At 39.6% G+C, this 13574-nt stretch overlaps 2 protein-coding genes across 6 annotated transcripts in view; both read right to left on the bottom strand.

The window, feature by feature from the left end:
* Positions 1–739: 739 nt before the first annotated feature.
* Positions 740–11438, bottom strand: CRYGS (crystallin gamma S). The gene is made up of 5 exons (XM_027109482.1): positions 11381–11438; positions 8724–8783; positions 6518–6584; positions 1654–1896; positions 740–1257 (listed from the first exon to the last, which is right to left on the bottom strand). Exons 2-5 carry the CDS (start codon positions 8759–8761, stop codon positions 985–987), a joined length of 621 nt encoding a protein of 206 aa, XP_026965283.1. The 5' UTR covers positions 8762–8783; positions 11381–11438; the 3' UTR covers positions 740–984.
* The window catches only part of TBCCD1 (TBCC domain containing 1), a 17936-nt gene continuing 15743 nt past the window's right edge, over positions 11382–13574 (bottom strand). For all 5 annotated transcript variants that reach the window (XM_027109416.1, XM_027109444.1, XM_027109426.1 and 2 more), the window contains exon 7: positions 11382–11531. In XM_027109416.1, coding sequence (XP_026965217.1) covers positions 11402–11531 — 130 coding nt within the window. In that variant the 3' untranslated portion in view covers positions 11382–11401. The remainder of the gene's footprint in view (positions 11532–13574) is intronic.

Here is a 13574-nt window from a genome sequence, read left to right as displayed (position 1 = left end):
GTAGAGGTGGGGCCCTGGGTGGGGGTGAGGCGTGGGGCTTGGGTTCTGCACAGCAGGAGGGAGGCTCTGAGGACAGAGGATTAGGCCCAGGAGCCCAACAGGCTTCCTGGTGCCTAAGTGGACAGGGAAAGCGCTGGCCCTGTTCCCTTACGTTCCTCCGTGCCCCTCCCCCACCGTCTCCCCCAGGGTCTCCCCTGTCCCGCTGGCCCCCTAACCGTGGGTGGGTCCCGCTGGGTGTAGGAACTCCTCCCCTACCCCAGCCGCCCCTCAGGGGTGCTGGTCCTGGAGGTCCGGCCTTACCTTTGCTCCCCTTTCCCTCCCTCCCACTCCCTCAGGACCCGCACGGCTGGAGGGGGCCTAGGTGGGCAGAGGATCAGGCCTGGAATCTCAACAGGTTCCTGGGGGCCCAAGTGGACAGGGGAAACCTGGCCACGCTCCCTTTTGATACTCTGCCCTCCCAGTGGTCCCGCAATTTCCCCCATTGGGCGTGGGATCCTTTTCTCTCCCCCAGCTGCCCCTCAGCGGTGCCAGTCCCGTCCTGCCTCCACTACTCCTCCCCCCTCACTCTGCCCCACATCCTACCCGGTTACTGGGGGTTCCTCCCATCCCCTTCGGTGTCCGTGGCCCCCAACCGGTGCCTGATAGGTGCCCTAGTTGTGAGGAGACGCGAATTCCGCATCCTCCTAGTGCACCATTAATACAGACCTTAAGCAACAAGAACCACCACATGGCAGTACGATTTTCTAACCTTTTAATCCAGTCCCATTTCGTCTGGCACAAAGATATAACCTGAAGGATGAGTTGCTTTGTGTAACTGCCTGCTGTGGTGGGCACTACTTTACTGGTGCCTACAAGTGTTTAAGGAGAGGCATTATAGTAAACAGTGGAATGCATGCCAATTGTTTTTATTTATGATGCTTATTTGGACGACAAGGCCAGCCAGCATTTGGCCCCAGGAAGAAGCTTATGGCTGCATCCGTATCATCACTCCACAATGCGGCGGAAAGACTGGACAGCTGGGGAAGCTGCGCCCCAGTCGATGGGCTTCCGGTACTCCTTCTTGTCCAGGAGGTACTGCCTGCCACGGTAGTTGGGCAGCTCGTAGAAGATCCACGCGCCCTCCAGCACCTTACAGGAGTGGACCTCTCGCATGTGAAACTGCTCCATGATGGAAGGGCAGTCTTCAGTGGTTTCATACATCTGACCATTAAAATCCCCTTTCTCAAAGATCTGAATCTTATACTGGCCTCCACTAGACTAAAGAAACAAAGGGGGAAATGAACAGCAAACATTAGCAAAATCAACAGCAGGCCAGGAACTCAGAGAACAGTGAGGTTTGGGACCCACCATCTTGAACGTGAGATGATCTGAACGCCCATCCCCACTGTGCACTGACTGAAACAGCTGACGTTCAATAAGAAAAACAATTCCTTAAAATATACAAGAGGTAGAGAAAGTACTATGGAAATAAGTCACGTAGTCTTGTGATGAACTGACCTAAGATTTTATTGAAGCCTTAGCAGCCAACAAGAGACAACCACCCATTAAGAGGTGGGAAAATCTTAAGAAAACTCTTTCACGTAAAAGCAAAATGGCGGGGTAGTGGGTAAGAGACAGAAAGAGAGGGAGCACGTGCATCCTCTGCAGACTCACCAGGTGGACAGCCCTGCAGGAGCTGAGACGGTCATTGAGGCCCATCCAGTGCTGGTACTCAGAGTAGTCGCCCCGGGGTAGGATGTACATGTACCCAGCAAAGTTGGGCCTTTCATACACAGCCCAGGTGCCTCCTTCCACTCTAATGGAGTTGCAGCGACTCAAGTACATGTGGAAATCTGCACAGTCGCAATCGCTGTCATAGTGGCGGCCTTGAAAGTTTTTGTCTTCAAAGAAAGTAATCTGGAGCACAGGGCAAACAAAGTGGAAAAACTGAGGGGTTAAGTGGCTGTGTTGATAGAAAAATGAAAATTAAGAACACTTTCCCCACTTTAGGAATTCCTTTCTCCTCCATTTTGAGGAGAAAATATCTAGTTCTACCATACCTCACAACATTTGCCTTCTGGCAGACAACTTTAGTTAACAACAGGAATGAGCACTTTCTGAGGCCTTAAAACGAAGCAAGACAAAAGAATGCTCTACTGTAAGCCAGCATTTGCAGACTCAAGCTCATGGCTTCTTTCTCACTGTACTTATGTAATAAATTTTCCACTTTTCTGTCTGTCTCTCCCACCGACACCTACTAGACTTCTTCCAAGGGCAAGGACCAAGCCTTATTTCAGCTATGGACCCCTATACCCTGCACTTGACAAACCCTCAACAAATGCTAGATGAAGATGAGCGAGTTCCAAATACAGAAATCCATTCTAGGTGATATGGAAGAGATATATAGAGAAAAAGAAAACACAGACCTTAGCATTAGAGCTTATTTTAGATGGATGTAGAACATACAGACATGAAAATATATCATATGTTCTGTATTACTATTTTGTTGCCAACAAAGTAGTTGCAAAGTAACAAAATGACAAGGCAAGAATGTCCTTTGCTTCAAACTCTTACCAAGTTGCATCACAATCTTTGGGGTAAACCTCTGAAGCCTGTGATGGCACTGGGAAATATGCAGCCCTGAGAAACGGGAAATACTACGCCTGGGCTCTAGAGCTGCATCTCTACAATCAGCCCTACTATTTTAGTCAAGCCACCTCTCAGGGCTCCAGCTTCCCATCTGTCAAATGAAAGGACTGGACTAGATTTGAAGCCCTGGCTATAAAATAAAGCTTTTCTGTTTGAAACAGGCAACAGAGTTCCCGGGAAGTCCCAGGGATTCATGATGCAGTTTCTGAAAACCACTAGAAAACCAAATGGACCACACAGTCTGTCCCTTCTTGTTCTGTAATTCCACATCCAAGATCAATGCCAGTTTATAATTTAAACTGAAATCACAGGTGTCATTGATTTGAGCAGTTAATTCCCTGGTGTTGTGCCGCCACCTTGTGGCTAATTTGCTTTATACGTTTAGAAGGAGAAAAACCATGTCAGCCATTTCAGATGAAAGAAGCAGACAGAGCCAGTTAGAGTCTGGAGAAGATTTTTGAGGAGAGGATCTTTGAGGCAAGGATTGAAGGATAAGTAGGGGTTTTTCCAGAGGCAGAGCAAAAAGAACAGCTCGTTTAATGGAATAAAGGAGTGGAAGGACATGGCCCACTATAGGGACAAGTAGTTCATTAAGCCTGGTGCAGACTGAGCCTGTGGTGAAGTGTTAGGAAATAAAGCCAGAAGTGACACAAGAGCCATGCTAGAATCCCTCTGGTGATGATGTGGGAAATGTAATGTAATGGTTTGTACCTAGAAATAGCTGATTGCTATGGGCGGAGGTGAGAGATGCTGAGGACCAACCAAAGGCAACTGCAATGTGAATGACCATGAGGACAGTCACAAGAAAGGAGGATTTGGTGACTAATTAGATGCAGGGAATGAAGGAAGACACTAAAAATAGTTCGCAGCTGGGCCTCATTCTTTTTTACGCAGGTGAGCCTTTCTACATAGCAACCTACTAATAACTTTTCCTTCCACTGTAAACTTTCTCCTTCCTGCCCTTCCCATTTCTCTCAACTCTTCCCTTTCCTGTTCCCTAAAAGGCTCCTTACCCTTCCTGCCCCTAAATCACCTACTTCACCTCCTTTCTTCCCTTGCCACAGTCATCTCGATCTCTTCCCGCTCCCTTTCCCATTTTAGCACAGCACACATTTAGATACGTGGTACAGGTGAGAAAACAGAATCGCAGCGCCACTAGTTAAATCTGGGTAACATTATGCACCGTAGAGGGTTGTTCTGAGGGTCTGATGGCACAGTGCCAATAAAGCAATTTTAATAGCTGCCTCAGGATTTCCAATAAGCTTTCGCTACAACTGTTACAGATAAAGAAGTTAAATGACTGGCCTAAGGTCATTAGCTAGTTACAAGTTGGTTGCAGGCAAACCAGTGGACAACAGTGCAGACTCCTGGTTAGTAATCTGTTGCTCATTTTATGTCACTTCATCTCCCTCTGTTGTCTTCCTACCTGCACAGCTAACTCTGTTCAAAATATACCATTTACTCTTAGCAATGGAACAAGACCAATCCTGAATCTCAGAGGCTTTTCCCAAAACCTGTGGCAAGATCTTCAAGAAAATCAAGGTAAACTCTCTAAGAATGGATAGATTCTAAACTTAATTAAATTTACCTTTGGTTTTTGGCCAACTATTCACCAAAGAAGAGGCTCTGCAAGGGATATGCCATGGGAAATTAATACCATCTTTCTTCCTTCATTGTTTCTCACACTTACTACCCTCTGCACACTTACCTGACTGACTTCAGTATATGAAAAGTGGAAATATATATGATTTTTTCCTTGCTGTCCACCCTTCCAGCAGACCAGCCAACCATCCCAAGGCTGAAACAAAGCACTAGCATTGCCACAGAACCATTACTGAGCTCCAGAGCCAAGCTCTTCTTTCAGTAGCAGACCTTCCAGGTTTCAGGGCCCAGAGAATGTTGCACCTTTACTCAATTTCCATTTGTAGAAGACCATGAAATCCACTTTACGGTCAGCTGAGAGGTTGGGACTCTTGGACAAAAAGTTTTGTAGAGAAGGCTAAGAAATGTGCAGGAGGTTTTCCTAGAAGTTATTACAAAATTACTCTAATTGTCAAGTTAATTTTTTGAAAAATAGCCTACTAATCCAATATAGCAGAGGGGAAAATGTCTTGACTATTCCACAGGTAACAAGAACAAACTTATTAAAATGCATTGCTTTTGCCCAGCCCATAACTCCTCTGATTAAACTGCTAGCAAGACAATGAGAAAGGGAGAAGAAATAAAAAAGTAAAAGATAAATTGCTATTACTATCTCCTTTGGCTTAGCAAGCAAAAGTTTTTACTAAGTGAACAGACCAGCTATAAGAAATAAAAGAGTACATTATCCCTGCACTGGAAATCATTGAAAGTGGGGCTGTTCTGTAACAACCTTCCCTCCAGGCACGTGGATAGCCCTCTAAGGACTTCAGATGCTTTTTAGTGGGATTTTCATGGCATATTTTTCAAAAACCTCAGAGCACTAAAGACACTGTCTCATTTTTCTCCCCAAACCTTCTGGATGCAAATACGACTATTAGTTCTATCTTCCAAACGGGAAAAAAAATCAGGCGCTCACCAGTTATGCAACAAGTTAACAGGTGCCTCCTGAAAAAATGCAATGCAAAGTGCCTGACATTGCCTATGTAGTTTTTGTGCCAAGGTGGTTAGTATGAATCTAAACATGAGAAAACAATTAGACAAGTCCAGATGTCAGGACTTTTTATAAGACACCTGGGTTTGGACTTTGAAAAATGTCAATGTCTCACAACAACAAAAACTAGGGGGATTGCTCTATATTAAAGGGGCTAAAAAAAAGAGGCTAATGAAACTTGACAACCAAATGAAATTCATGACCCTTGACTGGATCCCACATCAGGGGAAAAGCCAGCCATGAAGCACATTTTTGGGAGCAACTGGAGGAAATGTGAATATAGTCTAAATATTAGGTATTATATTCTGATAAATTTGGAGGACCTGATAATGATATGATGTTTATACAGGGAATGCCCTTGATTTTAGGATATACATGCCTAAAAACTTAAGGCAAAAGTATAATGAAGTCTGCTATTTATTTCCAAATGGTTTAGTAAAAAGAGAAGGAGAGACACAGAGAGAAACCAGATATGGCAAAATGTAAACAATTGGAGAATATAAGTAAGGGACATACAAGTATTCATTTACCATCTCTTACTTATTCTTTTAAGATTCAATGGGCTTGAACATTTACACAGTAAAACATTAGGTGGAAAAGTCAGGCACCAGAGGCTTTGCTTTAGACCTACAGTCAGTGAAGAACTAGAAAGAGAATGAAGGTATATTCCCTCATTCCCAAAGAGAATCAATTTCCAGTCCAACAATCGTGAATCACATATTTTAGAGGCAATTTTCCTAACGTAAGTAAACAATTTTTGGGGGAAAAGGGATAAGAGTAGCTGCTGAATGAAGGGGATATGTAGGATTTAATTCACTTGATTGGTCCATCCGTTTTGGCCATTTAGAATATTAATGGTTGATGCTAAATTTCAAAAGACAGATTTTTAATTGAACACTGAAAGTTTTCTACTCCATATAATCCTCTTATCTGCATGTCTTATTCCTGTGGAAATACAGAGATTAGTTGCTGGAAGGCAGAAATCATGACGATATTTACACATTACATACCTGTACAGTATTCAACATAGTAATTACCACACATGAAGATAAACCCTTAATAAATTATTTGGTAATTCTGTTAGAATAGAAAATAAAGTAAGCATTCCTTAATCTTTTCTTCAATCAATCCCAGCCTTCTATCCACTATCATACTCACCTCCAGGTGAAGAAGCAAAAGCTTTTCTCCATGTTTCTTTCAATGTACCATTAGGTGAAAAAGTGGGTAGGCTAGAAATCAGCATGACCATTTACTTACCTTGGTTCCAGCTTTAGACATTTTTGGTGCATAGATTGGTTTCCCCAGTGCTGAAATCCAGGAATAGCTACAGAGAGTTAGAGGCACAGAGACATTTATACTGGGTTGGTTTCAAATCAAACATTTGCTTAGTCAAGAGAATAGGATCCAAAAATTGAGTCAGTCATTTAGAGGCTATTGATGGTTTCTAGAAAAACAATCAGGATTATGAAATAAAGGAAAGCTTCAGTACCCTCTTTAATGCTTACCAAGCCTTGCTGCATTATAGACTTTGCTGACTCAAGACACCAAAACCCAGCCAAATTTTTCAAAATTGAAAACAGAAAAGTTCCTCTTACTTGGGCAATTTGGTTTTCTAGCAAGTAGCCACCTTGAAATCCCCCATGTCTTTTTTTCTTCAAAAGAACTTGCAGGAGATGAGTCAAAAAAACCACCCTCTAATTCTGAACAGAAGTGAAACATGTTCCAAAGCAATAAAACTGACATGACAACTAAAGGCAATGCATGATCTTGTGTTTGGAAAAAAAGTCAACACAAGTGATATTTGGGGGATAATTAGAAAATTTTAATACAGTCTATATATTAGGTACTACTATTGTGCCATTGTTAAACTTCCTGAATTTAATCATATGTACTATGACTATGTAAGAGAATGTCTGGTTTTCGGAAATACATGCTAATATATTTAGGAGTTAAGGTCCCAGATGTCTTCAACCTACCCTTAAATTGTTGAGCAAAAATAAAATAGTAACACTATACAGAGGGTTGGTAAAGTGAAAGTGGCAAAATGTTAACAGTTGGTGAATCTAGACAAAAGGCATGTGGGAATTTACATTCCTGCCACTGTTCTTTAAGTGTGAAAGTTTTTCAAAACACACACATACACCCAAAAGATCCAGTCCACAAGAAAGGGTGCTACAATGTGTAGCCCGAGAGACAGAAAGTTACTGTGGAAATCCTGAATTTGCAAAGGTGTAGCTAAGCCCAGCTTGCCACCTGCTAGGTGGCATTTCTCTGCATGATATCATATTGGAACCTGTGTAGGGAACAGTTTTTGGTGCTTCATATACCTCTGATTTTAGGAATGAGATTACATCTTACTGAAACTCAAAGAAACAACAAATCAACTCTTCTCCATTTTAATTTTCCTGGTCAAATATATTCTTCTCAAAAGCCCAACTTCCTCACCTTTCCCCTTAACAAAGCCTCCAGCAAATATTTTTATAAATGGGATGCCCCTAAAATATATTTTGGTCAGCCAGAAAATGACAAATGTGCCTTGATATGAAGACTGTTGGTTACAAAGTATTAAGTTATATGCTTAGTTTTCTGAACTTTATAAACTTTAAAGAAAGTATCTAATTAATACCATTAATTTCATTAAACAATAGCGGTTTCCAAAAAGACACTTCTATTATTCCAGTGTTTCTTTATTTGGTAATGCTCTCCTTGCTTGAATTTCATCAACCAAGTTTAAAATAAAAACTCCAATTATAATTAAAACACATTCTGAGGGTTAATTTTCATTTTAGAAATAAGAGATCAAGCACTTTTAGATATAATTACTAATTAAATGGCCAAAAAGCATATGAAACAATGTTTATCAGCAATCAGATTCATTAAACTGGTAACTGTTTTACCTTAAAGAACATAGCTTTCCCATCAAATGTAAACTTTATTTTGATATAACATCACAGAATGACATTGGAAATCTTTTCTAAAATTAAAAGTAAAGCTTTATCTTTTTACTGAAAGGAGAAGATTACTTTTTAGAGTTTGTTTATTGAAAATTTGAAGCAGAAAGTGAAATGAAAAATAAAGATTTTATACAGTTTCATTGTTGCATACTTTAAGGACTAAAATATCTTTGTATAAAATCTTTCCTGCTATATTTATACTCCAAAAATCATACCTTCATTCCAATTCTTTTCTAAAAGGAGTAGTAATTTCCTTTTAAATAGTTACAAAGAACTATAAAACCTATTCTCAATTACTTTAATATTAACATATATACAATGCCTTCATCAACTTTTTCATTTTAGCATCACAAAATGAGCCTTCTGATGTTCTATAAACTATATGTTTATATAATAGAAGTTTATCTAAAATTCAATGTAAACAGTAGCAAATGACATTGGAAGGAAACTTAAGGAAAGGTCTTAAATAGGAAGAAAAATCCCCAAAGTCTCTTAAGCAGCAAGAGCACCTTTCCAGTTTAGTTTCAACACGTGCACCATCTTGCATTCATCCTCCTGCTTCCAGGGCCCTGAATATGAAAAAAACAAAACAAAACAAAAAAACTAACTTTCTATCACCTTCGTGTAAAAATAGGAAAAAATCTTTTTCATAAAATCACATAAATTGGTCAGATGATGATTTAGAGTGATAAAATATGTGAAGTTAAAAGTTAATTACATTCCTTTTCTCTGAGGGTCACATTAGTTCATAATAGAAGAAAAGAAATTCATACATAGGCATAAAGTAGCAGGCTGTGGGGTTAGTCTAAAGTAAGATTTTATCCTCTTATAGTTCCCATTTCCTTTGTATAATCGTCATCAGATTTCCAATTCTTAATCTCAGTATTTATTAACTAAATATTGTAAAATTATTTTTTTATAAAAAGTAATACACACTTTGAAAATGTAAACAATATATGAAAAATAAAGAATAAGTTTACGCAGCTTTGGAAAACAGTTCAGCGGTTCCTCAAAAAGTTAAACGTATTATCTTGCAATTCTACTCCTCTGCATAGTATACTGAAGAGAAATAGAAACATCTCTACACAAAAATTTGTACACGAAAGTACATATAGCAGCATTATTCACAATAGCTAACAAGTGGAAGCAACTCAAATGTCCATCAACTGATGAACAAATAAAGTGCAGTATATCCGTACAATGGAATAGTATCCAACCATAAAAAGGAATGATGTACTGACACATGCTAGAACATAGATGAACCTTGAAAACATTATGCTAAGTGAAAGAAGGCAGACACAAAGGCCACATATTGTATGATTCCATTTATATGAGATGTCCAGAACTGACAACTCAAGCGACAAATAGTAGAAGTTAGAAGTTGCCAGGGACCAGGCGGCAGAGGAGATATGGGGAGTTGGAGGAATTGGGAGTGACCGTCAATGTATACGGGCTTTATTTTTAGGGTGATGAAAATGTTCTGGATTTGTTAAATGGTGATGATTGTACAAACTTGTGAATATAATCAAAGCTGCTGAATTCTTCACTTTAAAAAAGTGAAGTTTTGGGCTTCCCTGGTGGCGCAGTGGTTGAGAGTCCGCCTGCCAATGCAGGGGACGCGGGTTCGTGCCCCGGTCCGGGAAGATCCCACATGCCATGGAGCGGCTGGGCCTGTGAGCCATGGCCGCTAAGCCTGCGTGTCCGGAGCCTGTGCTCCGCAACGGGAGAGGCCACAACAGTGAGAGGCCCGCGTACCACAAAAAAAAAAAAAAAAAAAGTGAAGTTTATGGTATGTGAATATCTCAATAAAAATTAAGAGTAAGTTTTCTCCTACCCTAGACACCCAGTCTCATTCCTCAAAGACAAACACTGGTAACAATTTCTTTATATCCTTTCAGAAATTTTTAAGGCATATAACTAGCATAAAAATATGTGATTATCCCTTTCCTTTTTTCAAACACACGAGGCAACATTTTATGCCCCCTGCCAGCTTTCACCATCACCCCCTAGAGGTCATTCAGGATCAGCACATGCGGGTGTGCTTCATTCCTTTCAAAGACGCATTCCGTGGCATGGATGAATCAATTCATTAGGCACCTGCCCTCTAATGGGGAGCATTTGGCTGGTTTCCAGCCTACAGCTATTTCAAACAATGCTGCAATGAACATCTCTTGTATATGTATGTATGTATGTACTTATTTTTTATTGGAGTATAGTTGTTTTACAATGTTGTGTTAGTTTCTGAACATCTCTTTTAAACAGATCTTTACATACATGAATGTATCTGTAAGATAAATCTAAGAAGTGAAATTGCAAAGTCAAAGAATGTGTGCATTTTTAATTCTGATTTTGTCAAACTATCCTCCAAAAAGGTTGCACAAATTTACACTTTCCCCAGAGGTAACTGAAATGTCTTATCAGTGTTATGTACTATGTTTTTGATCCTTGCCAATGTGATACATGAAAAATAGTATCTTACATTTCTTTAATTTTAAGTGAAAGTGAGCATCTTTGTGTTTGTAAGTATCTTTCTGTGAACTGCCTATTTATGTCCTTTGTGTTTTTCTATTGTTAGTCTCTAAAGATACTTTAAAATAGCAAAATAAACTAATTTCTATTAAAAAAAAAAGAATACTATGTATTTGGATTAAATAGCTTCCAATAAATTTGCTTGTATCCATGTTCTCTTCTACTGAATCTGTAGGTCTCCTAGAGTTTAGTATTCAAATCTTCATTTGGACTAATTCTGGTAATTTATTAATGCCCATATGTACAATTAACAAAGATTAGCTAATTTATTAATTGATTTATGTGTGGGATTATGGGAAAGAGGAAAAATGTGTCAGAAAGGGTAAGACTTAAAACCATATATGGGGAAGTACAGAAGAGCTTTGGACGGTCTAACTCGTGCCAGGCAAGAGACAAAAAAGACAAATTTGGCTATTATATTTGCCTGTAACTCTATAGGCTCCACCTGAATATTTTGCTTGGCCTTCTCACTATAAAATGTAGTAGATATGGGTATGTAAAAATCTGTATATGCTGGGGGGAGCGGTGGAAAAAATCAGCAATAGTTGGTGACATAATATTCTGTGTGGTTTTTTGGTATGCTTGTAATATCTCCCCCAATAACTTGTTTTAAGTGCTCTCCATTATAAATGCCTACCAGTGTTTTGATGAGGAAGTCTTATCCTGCTGCTTGTTTGGAGCCTGCTGCAGGGGGCACAAGACTGTCCAGCTGCTGACGATGTCCTGTATTAATCAACCACTCATAAAATTTGTTTTCCACAAGTACCTGGAACTGCTTCCTTTGATCCCTAAAATTGCAAAAAGAATGTAGCAATACTAATTCATATTAATTTTACTCCAAGTGATTATAAAATACTTTAATGGGATAAATGTTAAATTATTTCTACTTATCCATTTGTTCTCTCCGAATAACTGCTCTGTTCAGTTCTATACACTGAATCACCACCACCACCACCACCACCAAAAAAAAAAAGATTGGTCAGATACAATTCCCTCTTTGTAAAAACTTATCAGTAATTATATATTTTGTTCTACTGTGGTTATTCACTCAACAGATATTTACTGAGGACCAAGTGATGCTGGGTAGTGTTCTGACTGATGAGGATAAATGTGTAAAGAGAAGAGAAATGGCCTCTGTCCGGGCAGGTTTGCACTGCATGATTCTAGAGGGCGCCAGTCACATTGTGAACTATGTAGTCTGTGCTTCTTGTGGACTGAATATTCTAGTAGGGGAGATAGGTAATAAATAAAATAAATATGTATATGAACTTAAGTAGTTGTAAGTGGCTTGGAGAAAAATAGAGCAGAGTAGGGAAATCAAGAGTATTTGGAATACTAATTTAGAAAAAGGATGGACAGAAGCCTAAGATGACGTGTAAGCAGAGATCTGAATGAAGTGATGGATTAAGCAAAATAAATATCTGGAGAACATTCCAGGCAGAGGAAACAAAAAGTGCAAAGGCTCTAAAGTGAGAGAATATTTATCATGTTCAGGATAAGCAAGAGAAGAGAAGCTCCTGACAGCCAGGAGCTAGCTTAGCACCATCAGCTAGGCCTAGGTGTAGCTGGGATCTGGCCTGCTGCTCTTCTGTTGAACATAAATAATCCCATAGCACACCAACAGGGGACAAGGCCACTGTGGGACAATGCTAGATCAAGGCAAAAAAAAAAAAAAATCATTCCATAATCATATCTCAGGTCCAGACAAAAAACAAAACCATTTTGTGGTCCAAACCACAAAAATGACCGAGCATCACCCTTTCCTGGCTAATGAGTGACTGCTGTTTCTTTACAATTATAGTTTTAGCCCCTCTATTCCCTCCTCTTTAATATAAAAATTATTACAATACCAAATCATAGAATTACCCTCACTTCCAGATTGCATCCAACCCACAACAAAACCTTGCTTCCTACACCCCTCCCCCAAACCACCTAACAGCCAAAATCCAATTATCAGTTCTTTTAAACACGCTTTTACAGAGATGAAACTAGTTCTCTCCCTCCTTGTAATGAGTAACAAAATCCAACTTTATTCTACAGATACGTTCCTGGTGGTGTTTGGCTGGACAGCAATGACTAAGTAACACTATAGTATGGTGGGAGGGAAGTGAATGAGGAAAAGAATGACAGAAAATGAGGCAGAGAGGGCCTGGTAGGTACTGTGAAGGTTTTATATTTTATTCCAAGTATGATGGGGACCCATTAGAGGGGACAGAGCAGGGAAATGACATCATCTTATCACTTTAAAAGGATCGTGTTGGCAGTTTCTTTTCAAATTATTCAGTAATTCTTCTGTCTTCCCATGTTCCCAAAGTTAAATTGCATGCTCTTGCTGGTTTCTAGTGTTATCATGGATCTCATCACTTCAACATGCTATGATTCAGAGTCAATATTTATTAAATGCTTACCACATTCCAGATTCCACACATGTGTATAAGCTTTTCATATGTGTAAGAAAATCTAGCCATCTAAATACTAGCAGCATCCAAACAACAGAATTGCTTTGAAAGAACATTCTTCCAATGATCCATTTTTATATCACATCGGTATAATGATTATATTATATATGACAGTTCACAGAAAACAGTAAAGACACTAAGAACCCAGGTTCTGGAACCAGGCTGACTAGGTGTGAATCCTGGCTCCTGTGTGACTTTGGATAAATTACTTAAATCTCTCGGTTCCTCAGTTTCCTCATCTGTGATAGGGAACTATTAGGAAGAATAAATGAATTAATACATAGAAGGTGCTTAGAACAGTACTTGGCACATAGTAAGTGCTCAATACATATTACCTATTATTATGGTCATCAGCACTATTCTGCTAAATTG

Source organism: Aethalodelphis obliquidens, unplaced genomic scaffold (assembly GCF_003676395.1).
Source record: "Aethalodelphis obliquidens isolate GAN/ISIS:26980383/991018 unplaced genomic scaffold, ASM367639v1 scaffold1, whole genome shotgun sequence".
NCBI lineage: Eukaryota > Metazoa > Chordata > Mammalia > Artiodactyla > Delphinidae > Aethalodelphis > Aethalodelphis obliquidens.
This window is presented reverse-complemented; position numbering and strand designations above follow the sequence as displayed.